This window comes from Protopterus annectens, chromosome 3.part0 (assembly GCF_019279795.1).
Source record: "Protopterus annectens isolate FY-2018-M chromosome 3.part0, PAN1.0, whole genome shotgun sequence".
NCBI classification, from domain to species: Eukaryota; Metazoa; Chordata; order Ceratodontiformes; family Protopteridae; genus Protopterus; species Protopterus annectens.
In genome coordinates, this window is record NC_056731.1 from 178,603,156 (window position 1) to 178,618,576 (window position 15,421).

Genomic DNA, 15,421 nt, shown 5'->3' on the forward strand with positions numbered 1-15,421 from the left:
CATAGATGGCACGGGTAACATTCATGACAGTGTGGACTGTGCTCTCTCGCTCTCTCTCTCTATATACATATTTATGTATATAGATAGATAGATATTTATACATATATGCCATACATACCAGTCAGCTAGCCTGCATTGATCATATTGTCGCATACAGGTGTAGCAGTGTCCCCCCTAATACCTCCAGCAGATGTTATGGTGCCAGGACAGTGTGCTCGATTACCCTCATATAGTATGGATATGTCATAATAGTTGTATAAGTGTGTGTGTGCCGAAGCATCTCTTATCACTCACAGTCACATGTTATGTCAGAGAAATAGGATTACTGGTGGTATTCTAATATTGTCCATGATTGTCCTTTACCTGTGTCCCACTTGCTGGAGACCTCTGCTGAGATTACACTCATATTCAGGCATATCAGTTTGCACAGCTTCACAAAACGCACCCTACCCAAATGTATATAACATCCCTAATAGACGACCTTTGCATTGTTCATGTGAGGATGCTTATCTCACACAGACATCTTCCCCATTGCTATATCACCTTGTGTGACAGTCACATAATCCACATTTTCACTGTGCAGTTCCTGCTGTACCATATTGATATGTGACTGGTGTTGCTGCTACAATTGTCTTCCATTGACATGCCCTCATCTGCTGTACATTGGGTTGTTTCACCTGTCCTGTTTTCCTGTGTTTATTCCTACAATTCATCTGTGTGTCCCTATTTAATACACACACCTGAGTGTTTATTTTACATGGTAGTCAATGTACCCTTACAGATCATTTACACAACTTCAGTACAAAATGCCAGGAATGGGATTTCACAAATGCTCTGCACTGTATCCATGCCCTGTACTGTGTTTGGACCATAAACTTAACTATCAGACCTCTCAACTATCCAGATTTTCACAGAATGTCCAGATTTTTTACTTGTATATCGTTTGGTGTGTTCCTTATCAAATTTGTGGTTTTCTGCCATAACACTGGGATGATCTTCAGACTGACGTGATGCAATAATTACATACATTTGAGTTTCAGACTTTAAATTCTTCAGAAAATGTATCTTCACACAAACCCCTTGTTATTGTAGCACATTTCTAAAGAGGAATTATGTCAAATCTTTCGCCGTTTCTGGGTAATTCCCCCCCCCCCATTATGTTGACCTTTGTCCTGATGTCTTGCACTAAGAGATTGAGAGCTGTCTGTTAAGCCCTGGTGATCACTGTGGCATTCTGTGCAAAACTGTGGACCTTCAGTGCTCTGAATTAAACAGGAGTACTATCCATGTTCACTTACATGGTTTCCTGGCTAGCCATGAAACCTTGCACTTATTTACATTTAAAACACGGTGTGTGGCACGAATATGCAAAGAGCGCTGCTGCTCATCACGCAAACATATAAACTCTGTGTAGGCTTTCTACATGGAGTTTACTGAGTCCCAGAGTTGATGTTTTATAGAAATAATTAAGCAGTTGAAGTGAAAGATTATACCATCCCTAATTTTGTTTCCTGGACTATTGTTCCAAGTGATGGTATGGTTGTCTTTTACAAATGAGGAGGGACTTGTGTTCCCTTTTAGCCATGTTTCAAATATGTGCAGAATGTCTGATCTGTGTTTTTTAATTAAGACTTCTAGCTCATCCCATTTATTGTTAACATTGCCTACAGTAATATGGCACACTATTAGGGCTTTTGTACATTGATTGCATCCAGATGAGGTGTCTAGAGCTTTGGCCCAAGGTATACAATTTCTCAATGGGCCAGGGTTAAGACTGATCTCTCCAGCAGTTGCTATTCTAATAGTTGTATGATGGAGTAGTACTAATGTATGTTTGAACATTTTTATGGGTGGGTGTATTAGCTTTGATGTTAGGAGGCTCTATTTATTTATTTGTCTTTTTAACTAGGAAAATCCATCTAGGCAAAGCCCATTTTCAGTGGAGGTCTGGGAAGAAAAGCTCCAGCAGATACATTTAAGATGCTCATGACAAAACATTTTTTTATTTTGCATAGATAGTCCTTAACATATCTAGATATAAACAGAATTGTTTCTGTAGTGACAGTATACAAAAACAAAATGTGTATTTCTTCTGTGATGACATTATACATGATATTAAATTCTAAGTATAAAAAATTTAGTATGCAAACAGTTCATGTGCAACATACATGACAAGCAGATTTAGACAGGATTTATAAATTATGGGTAAGCAGGGTTACAGTATAGATGTTAAGAATAAATAAAATTGAAGGAAGGAGTGAAAAACAGTCAATAGGTGGATAGTAGTTAAAGCTAGAAGAGGGAGAGAGGCATTGTAAAGATGATTAAACGTTTTGTTGAAATGAGCAAGAGGTACAAAGCAAGCTTTAGTGTTATTTGCCAAAATTAATTTGTGATATAACTGGAAAATAGATTGGGCAATAATGTTGTAATTCAGTTATCCAATGAAATGATTTTATTATCAGGAATCGTTATGTGGTTGTTGCACTGTTGTACAACACCAATTGTCAGTAAGACACAGGAATTAGTATAAAAAAGTAATGGAGAAATGAGTATAAGACTAGTAATATCAATAGGTCAACACATGGATTTAATGAAGATTGTTGTCAGTCTGATTATTTTGTGTTTGATAGCCTTTATTTAAGGTATTTGGGGGTATATTATATACACACAGGCAATATAGCCAGTACAGTGGTATAAAAGGTACATACAGCAAAAAGAGATTTTTGTAAGTTTATGATGTTGTGTCTTCATAATACAGTAATGTAAAATAAACTGGTGTCAGAATAGCGGAAGAAGAGATGAATATAAAGATATACATAAAGGCAAAGTAGAAAGATGAGTTGCAAAAGAGTAATTTTTGTGTTTGTGCTGTAATGCTTCTCTAATCTAATAGCATGCCAGTCATAATACAGAAAAACTAAGTATAATGTGTTTCCTGAAAGTATGTTAATACAATTAAAAAGAAAGTAGAGAAGGGTATTAATAGTTAGTAAAAACAAGCCTGTGTAACTCAGTACCTTAATAAAACTGGAATCATGAAGTAAATAATTATTGGCTAATCTATTTGATCGGACTGAAGTGTCTTCAAGTACTGAATATAAGTTAATAAATTAAAAGGAAAATTGATAAGGGTGTTAAATATAATGTATAGCTATAAGTATAAATAAGGAGAAACTATAAAAAGTTGCTGAATATAAAAAAAATGAGGATTAGTAGTTAAGGTTACTAGAACTAGTGGGGATTAGGGACTGTAAACATTAGATGCGAGTAAAATGAAAGTGTGACATGAAGTAAAAGTATATTTGAATGGGGTATCTAAACTTGCAATAAATGACTAGTCTGGTTAATAAAAAAGTAATGTGCTTAGACTGTGTATGTTTAGATAATCTATGAGTGGGCAGTTATGCTAAAAAGGGTGATCACAGCATTTATAAAGTAAGTGTTGGCAGGAGGACTAGGATTAGTAGGACTGTTTTTAGAATCAGAAAGTTGATGTAGGATTGATCACATTATTTAGAAAAATGCTGATGGGGTGGCTAGTGATGAAGGTGAGTGAGGAGTGAAGTAGGCTACATCTCTAACTTCTATTAAGAGTCAGTCAGCCTCCGCATGCATAGAACAGTATTACTAGATAGGATGGCAGTGAATGGGAGGAAGATAAGCTTTTAAGTCCAGAAAGTTAAATGTAAAAACTTACTACTGGTGGTATGAAGGAAGCTAAGAATGAGACAATAAATGCAAAAGGGCTGTATGGAAATAAATATGTATCAAAACTGCACCTAGTACATAAACTGCACAAGAGTAGGTAGTTGTGGGGAGACTTGAGGGTAACATGCAAACAAAAGGCATTGCAATATTAAGAACAAAGTAGTTCACCTTGCTGCACCATAAAGAGAAGCAGTAAAACTCCAGTTTGAATGATGAAACTGTGAGCAGGAAAGTAGACAATACATTTAATTTTGTATTCACAGTCTCAAATTATTGCCCCTTCAACCTGCTTTGCTTTTAAAAATGGACACATTTCTTCAGATGCTGTCCCCATATGCTTAGTAAATGTATGCATAACTGTCAGTTGTTATAACTTACAGCTACAACAAATGCTATGTTAGAGGAGCATTCTTATCTCTAAGCAACTTATGTACAAAGCTTTGTGGCATATTTTACTTTAGACAGTTGCAGAAATATTCTGACAACCACATTCAGAAAAAAAAAAATGTGGTCAGTTCAGTACAAAAAGTATGCCTAGTTAACTTATGACTGTGAATATGGATCAGGAGACAGTCCTCTGTAGCAGGGTAGAAAAGCAGTAAAAAAAAAAAACAGACATTGTAAAACTCTGGTGTACAGCAGTGCTTGTACTCATTTGAACTGGGAGACTGTGAATGTCTTGGGTGTGGGTCAGGAGGCAGTCTTCTTCAACAGGGCAGTAAAACAGGAAATAAATGTCAGACATACAGCAGCTACGTAATATTTAGGAAGATATAACAATAACAAAAGTCATGCCCTTAAATAAAATTCAAGATCATAGATGAGGATGGAGATCTAGAGTGGCAACTGAGTGCTTCATTATGGGAAACAGCTCCTGCTTTACCACCACAGTCCAGCTTAACACTTGCAATATTACTACTGCTTCTTCCATCAGCTAGTCAACCTCCTAACCCTACGTCTCATTCACAAACAGCATCATGAGATACTTGATCTCTTCTACTTGAGATAGCTGTTCTTCCCTCACTTGTAGACAGCAAACCATCTATTGCTTGAAGACAACCATGACCTTCATTTTAAAAGTTCTTATTCTCATCTAGCTCTTTTCACACTCAGTAGAGAGAGCCACTCCACTGTACACTTCAGACAGCATCTTCTTGGTGCCAAGAAAGGAACCATCTTCTGCAAACAACAGACATTCAACACTTTCACCTCCAAATCAGATACTCTCCATCTTCAGCAGTGCCTTGATATCCTAGATGAAATGTTTGCTCTGTTCCTCCTAAAATTTATTTTTTTAAATAATTATTTATTTATTAACATTTGTTTAACGGGAAAGTCTGAATGGGCACGCATGCCCCTTTTCGGTGGAAGCCCAGGGAGAAAACCTCCAAGGTATCATATTTAATGTAATCAATATTTCTAATGCCACATTTTATAATGCCATTTCAGTGACTATATAGCATAATAGTATAATAAAATTTATATTGATATTCACGAACATTAATATACAAGCGTTGTACTGAGAATTTACTTACAGAAGTGTGGTGTATAAGGTAGGTGGAAGTAATTTAAGAAATACAACAGACTGAGGTATTAAGGGGATAAACACGTTTGTGTTAACAGAGAAGTTTCAATGAAATAGTAATTTGGTTTTGCTAATTAGAATTAGGAATAATAGTTTAAAGAGTATAATAAAGAGTGGTATTAGAAGGGGGTAGGCAAGAAAATGTGGTTAATTACAGCCAGTAAATACCGATAATCATTAACGCTTACAGGCTTGTTTTACTTCAGAAAATACACATCATCTATTTCTATTAATTTTCTAAATTAAAGTGCCAGAATTTAAAAATGACCATGATCTGGTGCCTTTGTACCTAATTATTTTACCCAGTTATTTTTTGAATTATTTTTAATTATGGATGTAAAAGAGTGAAGACTATGACATCATGTAACATTGCAAAAGATAGCTCACAACAAATCAGGGACAAACCTGAAAAGAATCGGATAATCATGGACGCTTAAAATATTATTACTATTAATCTCAGACATTGACAAAATAAGAGAATGTGAATTAATATACATTTTAAAGGAAAACAAGTTTTTGACTTTAAAGATCAATATTTATTGTGTAGTTAACCACCTTTTATTTTTTCTGAAAATCGCGTGCAGTTGAGAGGTACAAAAACACAACTGATATCTTCTTCTTCTTTTGGCCTTTCCCGGTTAGGGGTCGCCACAGCGGATCACCTGTCCACTCATGATTGGCAGTGGAGTTTTACGGTATCGAGTTGCCAGTCCGGCGCCCAGGCGGTACACACACACACACACACACACACACACACACACACACACACACACACACACACACACACACACACGCATGCCTAGGGTTAATTTAGAGTGTCCATGTCATGTTACAGCATGTCTTTGGGATGTGGAAAGAAACCGGAGCACCTGGAGGAAACCCACGCAACCACAGGGAGGATATGCAGACTCCGCACAGAAGGCACCCTAGCTGAGGATCGAACCGGAGAGCCTTTTACTGTGAGGTGGCAACGCTAACCACTGCATCACCCTCGGCTGCAAAAACACAACTGATATCATTGGCAAGAAATTCATTGTAGGCTTTTTAACAACTGATATCATTGGCAAGAAATTAATTACAGGCTTTTTAACAGCCAAGTAAACTATATATACTTTAATATCACTAATGGTAGTTCCACCTGAGAGCCTACAAATCGTAAAGATTTAGAAAAGCAACTGTAGGGAATGAATCGAATGCTAGGAATTATACATTAAGATTAATTTTATATTTAGACTGATTACTGGATTTTAGAGATCTAGGTGGTGTTTTCATTTTGCGTACTGGGCATTAGAAGTGGTCCAAACTACCCTCTCAGCCTCTTAACGTAAGAAATCTGGACAAAGCCTAAAATAATAATCCCAGGTGTGGGGGGGGGGTCACTCAGGAAATAAACCTGTGCAAACTATTACAATTGAAAAGCTGGATGGAGTCAGGTTCTTGCTTCCCAGAGGTTTTACTTAGTTAAGATAGCCAGCTTCAGTGGAAAAGGTAGAAATTGCTTTATGCAGTGAATCCCAGGTGGGGGGGGTTACTCAGGAAAGAAACCTGTGCAAACTATTACAGTTGAAAAGCTGGATGGAGTCAGGTTCTTGCTTCCCAGAGGTTTTACTTAGTTAAGATAGCCAGCTTCAGTGGAGAAGTAGAAATTGCTTTATGCAGTGAATCACAGGTGGGGGGGGGGTCACTCAGGAAAGAAACCCATGCAAATTGCTGTGCAGCCACAACAAACAGAGGGTAGGGAAGGTACAACAGCTACAGGATGAAATTATTGTCCTAAAACAGCCATACTTTGCTTTGTGCATTATATCCTGTGTGTATTCACTGAAGTATACAGCTGTTATCACTGGACTTAGAGGCTGTATGTTACTGCTGTTAGTCTGTGGTTTTACAGAGCTGATACTGTATGCACTATAATCAATTTTAATTATAATGTATGCAATATAATTAATTTTACTCTCCAGTTCTATTCCTTGCATGCTCTCTACTTCACATTCTTGTAACCTTTGCACTAATTCTGCCTTATTTACCTTTATTTTTCAGTTTGCACTGGTTTCTTTCCTGAGTGACCCCCCCCCCACCTGGGATTCACTGCATAAAGCAATTTATACCTCCTCCACTGAAGCTGGCTATCTTAACTAAGTAAAACCTCTGGGAAGCAAGAACCTGACTCCATCCAGCTTTTCAACTGTAATAGGTGAACTACAATTTAGTTTTTGTAAACTGTTGAGGCTTAATGGTGTATGCACAACAACAGTGAAGGGATCTAGGCAATTGCCACTAGATTGGGCTATACTACTTTGAATCAGCCTAACATTCACACAGTGTTCCAGTCCCAAGCATTTACTTTTTAATTTGGAAAAGTAATTTTGCTCCCTCCTTATTGACTACATTTGCTAGTTTACCCCTAGAATCCAATTAAAATTAGCCTGAAAATTTGTGTAAAATTAAAAAAGAATACAACAAATTAAAGTACAGCCAAAAACATTGCTTACATACAATCATACAAACCAAACCAAAAGCCCAAGGTAACTCTCAGAGTCACTGTTAACTTCGCTCCGCTCGCTGTTGCTGCACTCGGCTCACTCCGCTCCCTTCCGTGCCCCCAAATTCCACCTGCCCCCACTAGTGCTAAATTTAAACCAGACTTTGCCACTCCCCTCCTGCTAAGTACCAATCAGCACCTCACATATCATTGAGCAACCCTGCCCCCTTAACCCATTTCCTTCTCTCTCATTCTTCTACACCCTGTTAGCACAGTCAGCCATCAAATTTGGCCCGCCCCCTATCAAAATGCAAACAAGCAAAAAAAAAAACACTAATTACCCAAATGCCTATACTGTTTCTATTTTACCATCTCACTGCCTACGAACAAACACTTGACCATGGTATTCACTACCCAAATGGTCAAACAGACACCCATGACTTCACACATAACACCAAACACTTTACCTTCCCCAGCACACCAAATATACCACCCTTTATAAAATCCCACCCCTGTACAGCCCCAAAACATAATCCTAAAGAAAAAGACTATATAAAGCTTATAAACAAACTCCTAAATGCTCAGAATATCCTGTCACTATAACCTTATAACACATGGAGACATTCATCCCAACCCTGGCCCACCCACACCCAATAACCTCCACTCCCCTACCACAACCCCCATAGTCAAGCTACCCATGAATACTTCCACTAGTTCCCTCCTAGCATTTCACCTAAATATTAGAAGTATTAACAATAAGATTCCCAACCTACACTCCCTCCTAGCAACCCACTCCCCAGACATTATATGTCTTACGGAAACCTGGATAAAACCCAGTACTACTAACAATGAGATACTACCTCCAGGATACAATATTCACCGATTAGACCGTGCTACAAGGAAAGGAGGTGGGATAGCAGTCCTTTACAAAAATACTCTAACCGTTAATAGAGACACCATTCAAACTCCCCAATTCAATAACGTGGCACTCCTCATAACCATGCTACAGATTAACCAAAACAAACACTTGAACGTCATCTGTGCATACATTCCACCAGGTAACAATCTAAATACCCTAGAAGATCTCCTTTACTGGTTATCCACTACCTATCCCCAAGAAACCATAGTTCTTGGTGATTTTAACACCGACTGGCACCCCTGCTCCTCCGACCCCCCCCTCACTCATATAAACTTATTTGGGTTTAAACAGACCATAACCTCTCCCACTAGGATAAACAAATCAACCAACAAGGAAAGTATCTTAGACTGGATCCTAACCCCACCTGTACACAGCTGGTACTCTCCCTGATGACCTCAGTGACCATTGTCTAACCCATATCATAAAACATAAGGCAGGAAAACCTCACCATCCCAAATATAAAGCATTTAGAAACAGGAAAAACGTTGATGCTACTATATTCCAAAATGAATTAAAAGCAGTTGACTGGTCAAAACTAAAAAAAATCTAACATTAGAGGAGGCTGTAGATCACTTTAACACTAAATTCCTAAGTATCCTTGATCCCCATGCTCCAGCACATACAATAAAAACTAGATCAAATATAGCACCATGGCTCACAAAAGATACCAAAGCTAAAATCAAAACTAGAAACAGAGCCTGGGCCAGCTGGAGAACAACCAAAGCCCCACTTGACCATCTAAAATATTGTCAACTCAGGAATGATACAAAAAAATCTATTTTATTGGATAAAAAAAGATTCTATGAAAATCTCCTACAAAAACACCACAACAACCCTCAAAAGTTCTGGGCAGGCATAAATCAACTACTTTGTCCAGGTCACTCCAACCCCGGCTAACTACACCCATAGTTCTCCAGAGATCATAGCTAGCGCCTTTAATAACTTTTTCACTGAAACAATCCAATCCCTAGCAAATCAACTAACCCCCTCTAACGTAAACCACATGCCTAATCTACCTAATAATCACCCGGAATTTAGCTTCCAACCAATATCCACTAGTTTTATCAAAACACTTCTAAAAAAACTAAAACTTACCACCCTTGCTGCTGACCTCCTCCCTGCAGATTACCTACAAATAGCTGCACATGCCATTGCATATCCCGTATCTATCCTCATGAACAGAACCTTATCTGAAAATGCTATCCCCTCCCTCTGGAAAATATCTCACGTCATCCCACTCCATAAAGGTGGTAGCTCCTCAGACATATCCAACTATAGACTCATTGCCATCCGTTCCCCATTAGCCAAAATAATGGAGAAATGTGTACACAAGCAACTAATGCAATACCTTTCACAGAATAACTTACTATCCAACTCCCAGCATGGTTTCACGCCATACCACAGTACCACCTCAGCCCTCCTTTCCTTTACTCCTGCCATAAACCAAAACAGGAATGACAATAGGCTAACCTCTGCCCTCTTTCTTGACCTATCAAAAGCCTTTGACATGGTCAACCATGAACTTCTCATTCTTTCACTAAAATCTATTTCCCTCAACAAGCCTGCTATCCAATGGTTCCAGTCCTACCTGACTGGTAGACAGCAGGTGGTACTATGGCAGGGCAAACTCTCCAGCCATTTACCTTTCACACTTGGTGTCCCTCAAGGGTCCATACTAGGTCCACTACTCTTCTCTATTTTTATCAACAACCTCCACACTGCTATCCCTAAAGCCACCTGCATTCAATATGCAGATGATTCTACTCTCATCTGCTCAGCCACCTCCCCATCCGACTTGCAAATCTTAACCCAAAATACATTTAACACTATCGAGAACTGGCTCACCAACGCCTACTTCTGAACCCCAATAAAACTAAACTTCTACTCTTCTCTCCCACTAGTAGATCCACCACATTTTCATTCGCTGTCACATCTAACAATGGCACCACTATTTCCCCAGATAATCACACCAAACTGCTAGGAGTTATCATAGACAAGGATCTCAAATTTGACCTAAAGGTCAACAAAACCATACAGACCATCAATAAGAAGTTTGGATCACTGTATAGAAACAAAACATTTTTAACCCCACTGGCTAGGAATGCAATCGCCCAATCACACCTATACTCTACTCTTTTATATGCCTCGCCCGTACTCTCAAACCTCAACAAATCCGAACTAGGTAAGCTGTCCCATAGCTACAATCATATTGCCAGATTTGCCACTGGCTCCACCTATAGAACCCACCATTGCCAGAACCTTAAACAACTAGAGTGGCTAGAACTGCCCAGCTTAATTCAATTCAATCAACTCTTAATAGCGCACAAAATTTTGTACCACCTTGAGGATACCCCCTCACTTAAAAATATTATCAAGCCATATAGCAACCTAAGATCCCTACGGTCAGCCGATAAACTACTGGTCCAAACCCACAAAGCTAATAACTCTGCTGGTGAATCCCTGTTTGCCAACTTCATTGGCAAAAACCTGGAATTTGTTGCCAAACTATATAACCCTACAATCCTCCAAAAGTCTCTTCCAAAAAAAACTCAAACAGTATCTCAAAGTGAATTGGCTATGCCCAAGTACCAACCCTGATTAAGTTATACACTAAAAGCATATTCTGCAATTATCATAACTTGTAACTACATCACCAAGCTCTGCTTCCAATCTGACGTCTCTTACTTTTAATTGCCTGTCCATGAGAATTGTGAGTCCCTACTAGGGAGGTAATCATACATCTGAGTGACAGTGAGTGTTCCACCTTTCCCGTTATACTGCTTTAAAACATGCTGTTCCCGTTATTCATCAAACAAAAATATTTTCGACAAAAATCTGGACATTATGCCAAAATCTGTACAGTTGAGAGGTATTTTGTAAACTAGCGTGCAGATAAGAAATCCATTACCAAACACAAAAGAATACCAACAGAAGCAAAACGCACACCTCCTACCTGTAGTTGGCAGTATCTGTATAATCAATCGATAATAACCGGATCTTGGCAGAGCTTGTTTAGAGTATTTCTTTTTTTACTGCTTTGCGTCACTTCCGGAAGTACCAGCTTTCTCTGTAAAGGACCAATAACGGCATTTTTGTGTCGTTTGGAGCCTAATTTTTTCCCTTTGTTTTACGGCGGTGGAGGATTAAAAATCCCGTTCAGCAACCAAAATGAAGCTTGTCAGGTAAAACTTTAATAACCGTTTAATTTCTTGTGATTATAAGAGTGTCTTTAATTATATTATAGTAAAGATGGGTTTAGATGTGTATTAGTAAGCGGCGGGAACTCTTTCCCTTCACGCTGTTTAAATGGGGGCGGGTCGGTGTCAGTAGGCCTTGTACCGGTGTTTTGCGTGTGATGTTTTATTTAGAATGTATAGATGTCGAGGTATTTGAACCTGTCCATTTCCTGTATGTGGATTGAAGGTAGTATGCCAGATTTTGCGGTATGGAAGCTTAAAGTTTTTGTATTTTTGTGGTGTAATGTAGCTTAAAACATTTTGCCGCAGCGCAGTCTGGTTCTGAACATGAGTATTTAAAACGAGTAAGTCAGTTTTGAGGTGACTTGTTGTTTTGCGGACTCATCAACGGTAGTATGCTTGTCAGAATATTCCGTTTGATTATAAGTACACAATCACCCTAAGGTGGTTTCCTTTCCAAAGTTAATTATATTTTTGCTTGCCGTTTAGTGGTGGAGCTCAGAAGCAAGTGCTTTTACATTTAATGTCCTTAGATGCTGGGGTTATGCATTTTGAGATGTGCGGTATTACTGAAATGTACCATTTTCAGTGTTAGCCGTTACTCTTGTACGCTTTTGTATGCTGCAGCCTTGCATTAATTCGCATTTAGCAGATTTAGCTGTTTTCAAATGTTTCTGCTTTAAGATCTACACGATTACGGTTAGGTTATTGTGGATCTGTTTTGGTTGCTTGATGCTGTTAAGCACCTGGGGTTTGTAACGCGGCAAAGTTTTTGCAACAGTGCTACCCCCCCCCCCCCCCCGTTGCTAATGCTTTATTTCGTTTCATACCTGGTCGTACGTATTGGTGTATGTGGCTGTATATTGGCCATGGTTAAGATGCATTACTGTTCGGGGTTGGAAGGGTTTGGACAGTTTGGTGTATTATTGCTTGCGATGGCTTGCTCTCAACTGTGCAGATTTTTGCCTCATTTTTGGTGTGTTTCTCCTAAAATCTGTAACTTTCTGGCAAGTAGCTGAGGATTGAAGTCATTAATTTAAGTGAAACTCCACATCCTTCAGAAAAGTCATGCTAATGCAAAACCTATTCTATCAATTTTTGAAGTTTGTAAGAGCAATATTTAAAATCTGTCCCTATTTGCTCCCCCCCCAATCACTTTAGGCTTTGTCCAATTTTTTTGCTCCGAAAGGTTGAGCGGTAGTGTCAAAGACTTGATTGGGGGTAGTAATTCCAAGAGCTGTCAATTTGTGCAACTGTGGCAGTGTATGTTCTGTACAGTCAGTAGATGCTATCTTTAAACAATTATACAGTGCTGCGAGTGCCTGTCAAGTCGTACACCATAACAGGATGTAATAAATTCCCCAGATATTAGAAACTAAATTTTTTATTAAAGACAATTATGTTTTTGTGGAGAGGACCACTACACAGCAAGGTGGATTTGTTAATTAGTAGTAAAGAGTAGTAACTCCTAGGATACATGAAAGTATGCAATACTAAATACCTATGGAAGTAGTTTTATGAAGCCAAATAATTATGAGGCCGTGGTAATTTACTTGACACTACCTTGTGATTAACCTGAGCTACAGGCTTTCTCCCCGAAGTGCGTGGAACTGTAGTGATACCTTTGTGGAACGGTGTCCCATAGTTTCCAGAGAGAGTAGTAGGGTCAGTAGTCTGAAGTCTGTTTATGGGGCAATTGCTTTTGGGTGCATTAAATTAATAATTTGGCAGCCTTTTAGCCTGCGTTTGTAGTAGAATTGAACATTTGTATCTTGTGCCACGCTGGTTTTCATATTTTTTTCATTATGGTTTATGGAGTCGTGGAAAACTTGTCTGACTTCACATATAGTGATGGCAAAAATTCTATTCGGGTATAACTCCTCCCTCTTGTCAGCGGGAGATCTTGCCTACTTAGTCTAATTTTTGGAAGGTCATTCAGGCTGTATAGTGTTCATTCTGTTCACACAACTTCTTTGGAACAGGTCAAAGTATTTGGCATTGTACCCTATGCTGATAGCAAATACCCCAAGGTATGTTGGCATTGGGGAGTCGCATTCCATGTCTGACTTCATGTGATGCCAAATATCCTATTGGACTGGAACCCTTCAACAAAGGGAAGATCATCCCTACTTAGCTTAATTTTTTTGAAGGTCATACAGGCTGCATTCAGTGTTTCTGTTCACATAGCTTATTTGGAACTGGCCAAAGCATTTGGTATTGTACCCCATGCTGACAGCATGAAGAAGCTAAATACCTTAACGTGTATTGACATTGTGGCTTTTGGTGGGAGGTTGGCATAATGGTTAAGGTGTTTACCTTGCAGACACAAGGTGCAGGGTTTATTTCTCACATGGGGTAACTGGCTAGGCTTAAAATGGTCCACAAGGGCAGTTAGCCTAGTACTAACCTATGAACCTCCTAAGTGCCGTAGATATACTTTTAATGAACAAATCATTGTACTGAGGTGTGCCCATAGGTTGGTACTATGCAAGCCTAGCCATAACAATTCCCTGGATATTTTTTCCCACAATATTTATTCTCTGGATCCCTGTCTAGCAGGGCGACTGACATGATCCCCGGGGTGAATTTCCCGTCTCCCATCCAATCATCAAGGTTCCTTGTGAAGAGGGCCAATGAGGTGCTCTGCTTGACATGTATGGGGAGTCTCTGGGTCAGGAACCTATCCCTCCAGCATGTTTTGTTCATTGTGATGACAAGGTTTAGATCCCTGGAGCGTGTGGCTCTGAGGGATTGGGATTTCTTAGTGAAGCATGTCCAACAGCTCGGGGTTTGGCATGGCCTTGTATGTTAAGCAAAGATCGCCTCTGAGTAGACTATATGCCACAGAGTATAGCTGGAGTTTTTTTTTTTTTGACTGTCAGCATATGGCATCTGCTTTAGGCCTGTGATTCTTTTAGTGAGGTATTTCTGTGGCCTTTCCAGCTGTTGCAGATGTCTTGTGAGGTACCAAACTGGGCATTCTACTCTAATGGGTCTAATGATTGAGTACAGTGGGACAACGACCTCCTTTTTTTTCTGGATGAAAAGCCCTTAGTGATGAGGTGTGCCACATAGAAGGATTTCCTGACTTGTTGTGGCGATGTGGTTATCGAAAGTGAGACCACTGTCCACCTGTGTTCCCAAGTCTCTCATCACACTTTCGATGTTTAGTGTCCTGCCACCTGTGTGGGAATTCATGGGTACATGTTGTTTTCCAAAGGGGGGTAACTATAAATTTCTTGGCATTAAGCTTGAGCCCATGGCTCTGGCACCAGGCATCTGTTTCTGTTAGGCCCTTTTGTAGAATATCCACATCATTTGGGGATTCAGTAATGGCTCCCAGTTTGCAGTCATCTGCGAACTTGGTGTTGGCCTATATTTCAGAGAAGTAGATGCCAAACAAGAGTGGTCCCAGGACTGAACCCTGAGGTACTCTACTTGTCTGGAGCTGGATTTGGAGTCTGCTACTTTTACAGTGTGGGTTCTGTCAGTAAGCCAGTTGGCAACCCATCGAGTGACGTAGGGAT

The 15,421-nt window shown here is 39.3% G+C and overlaps 1 protein-coding gene across 1 annotated transcript in view; it reads left to right on the forward strand.

Moving 5' to 3' along the window:
• Positions 1-11,727: 11,727 nt before the first annotated feature.
• The window catches only part of SNRPD1 (small nuclear ribonucleoprotein D1 polypeptide), a 99,135-nt gene continuing 95,441 nt past the window's right edge, over positions 11,728-15,421 (forward strand). The window contains exon 1 of the mRNA XM_044064676.1: positions 11,728-11,879. Coding sequence (XP_043920611.1) covers positions 11,866-11,879 — 14 coding nt within the window. The 5' untranslated portion in view covers positions 11,728-11,865. The remainder of the gene's footprint in view (positions 11,880-15,421) is intronic.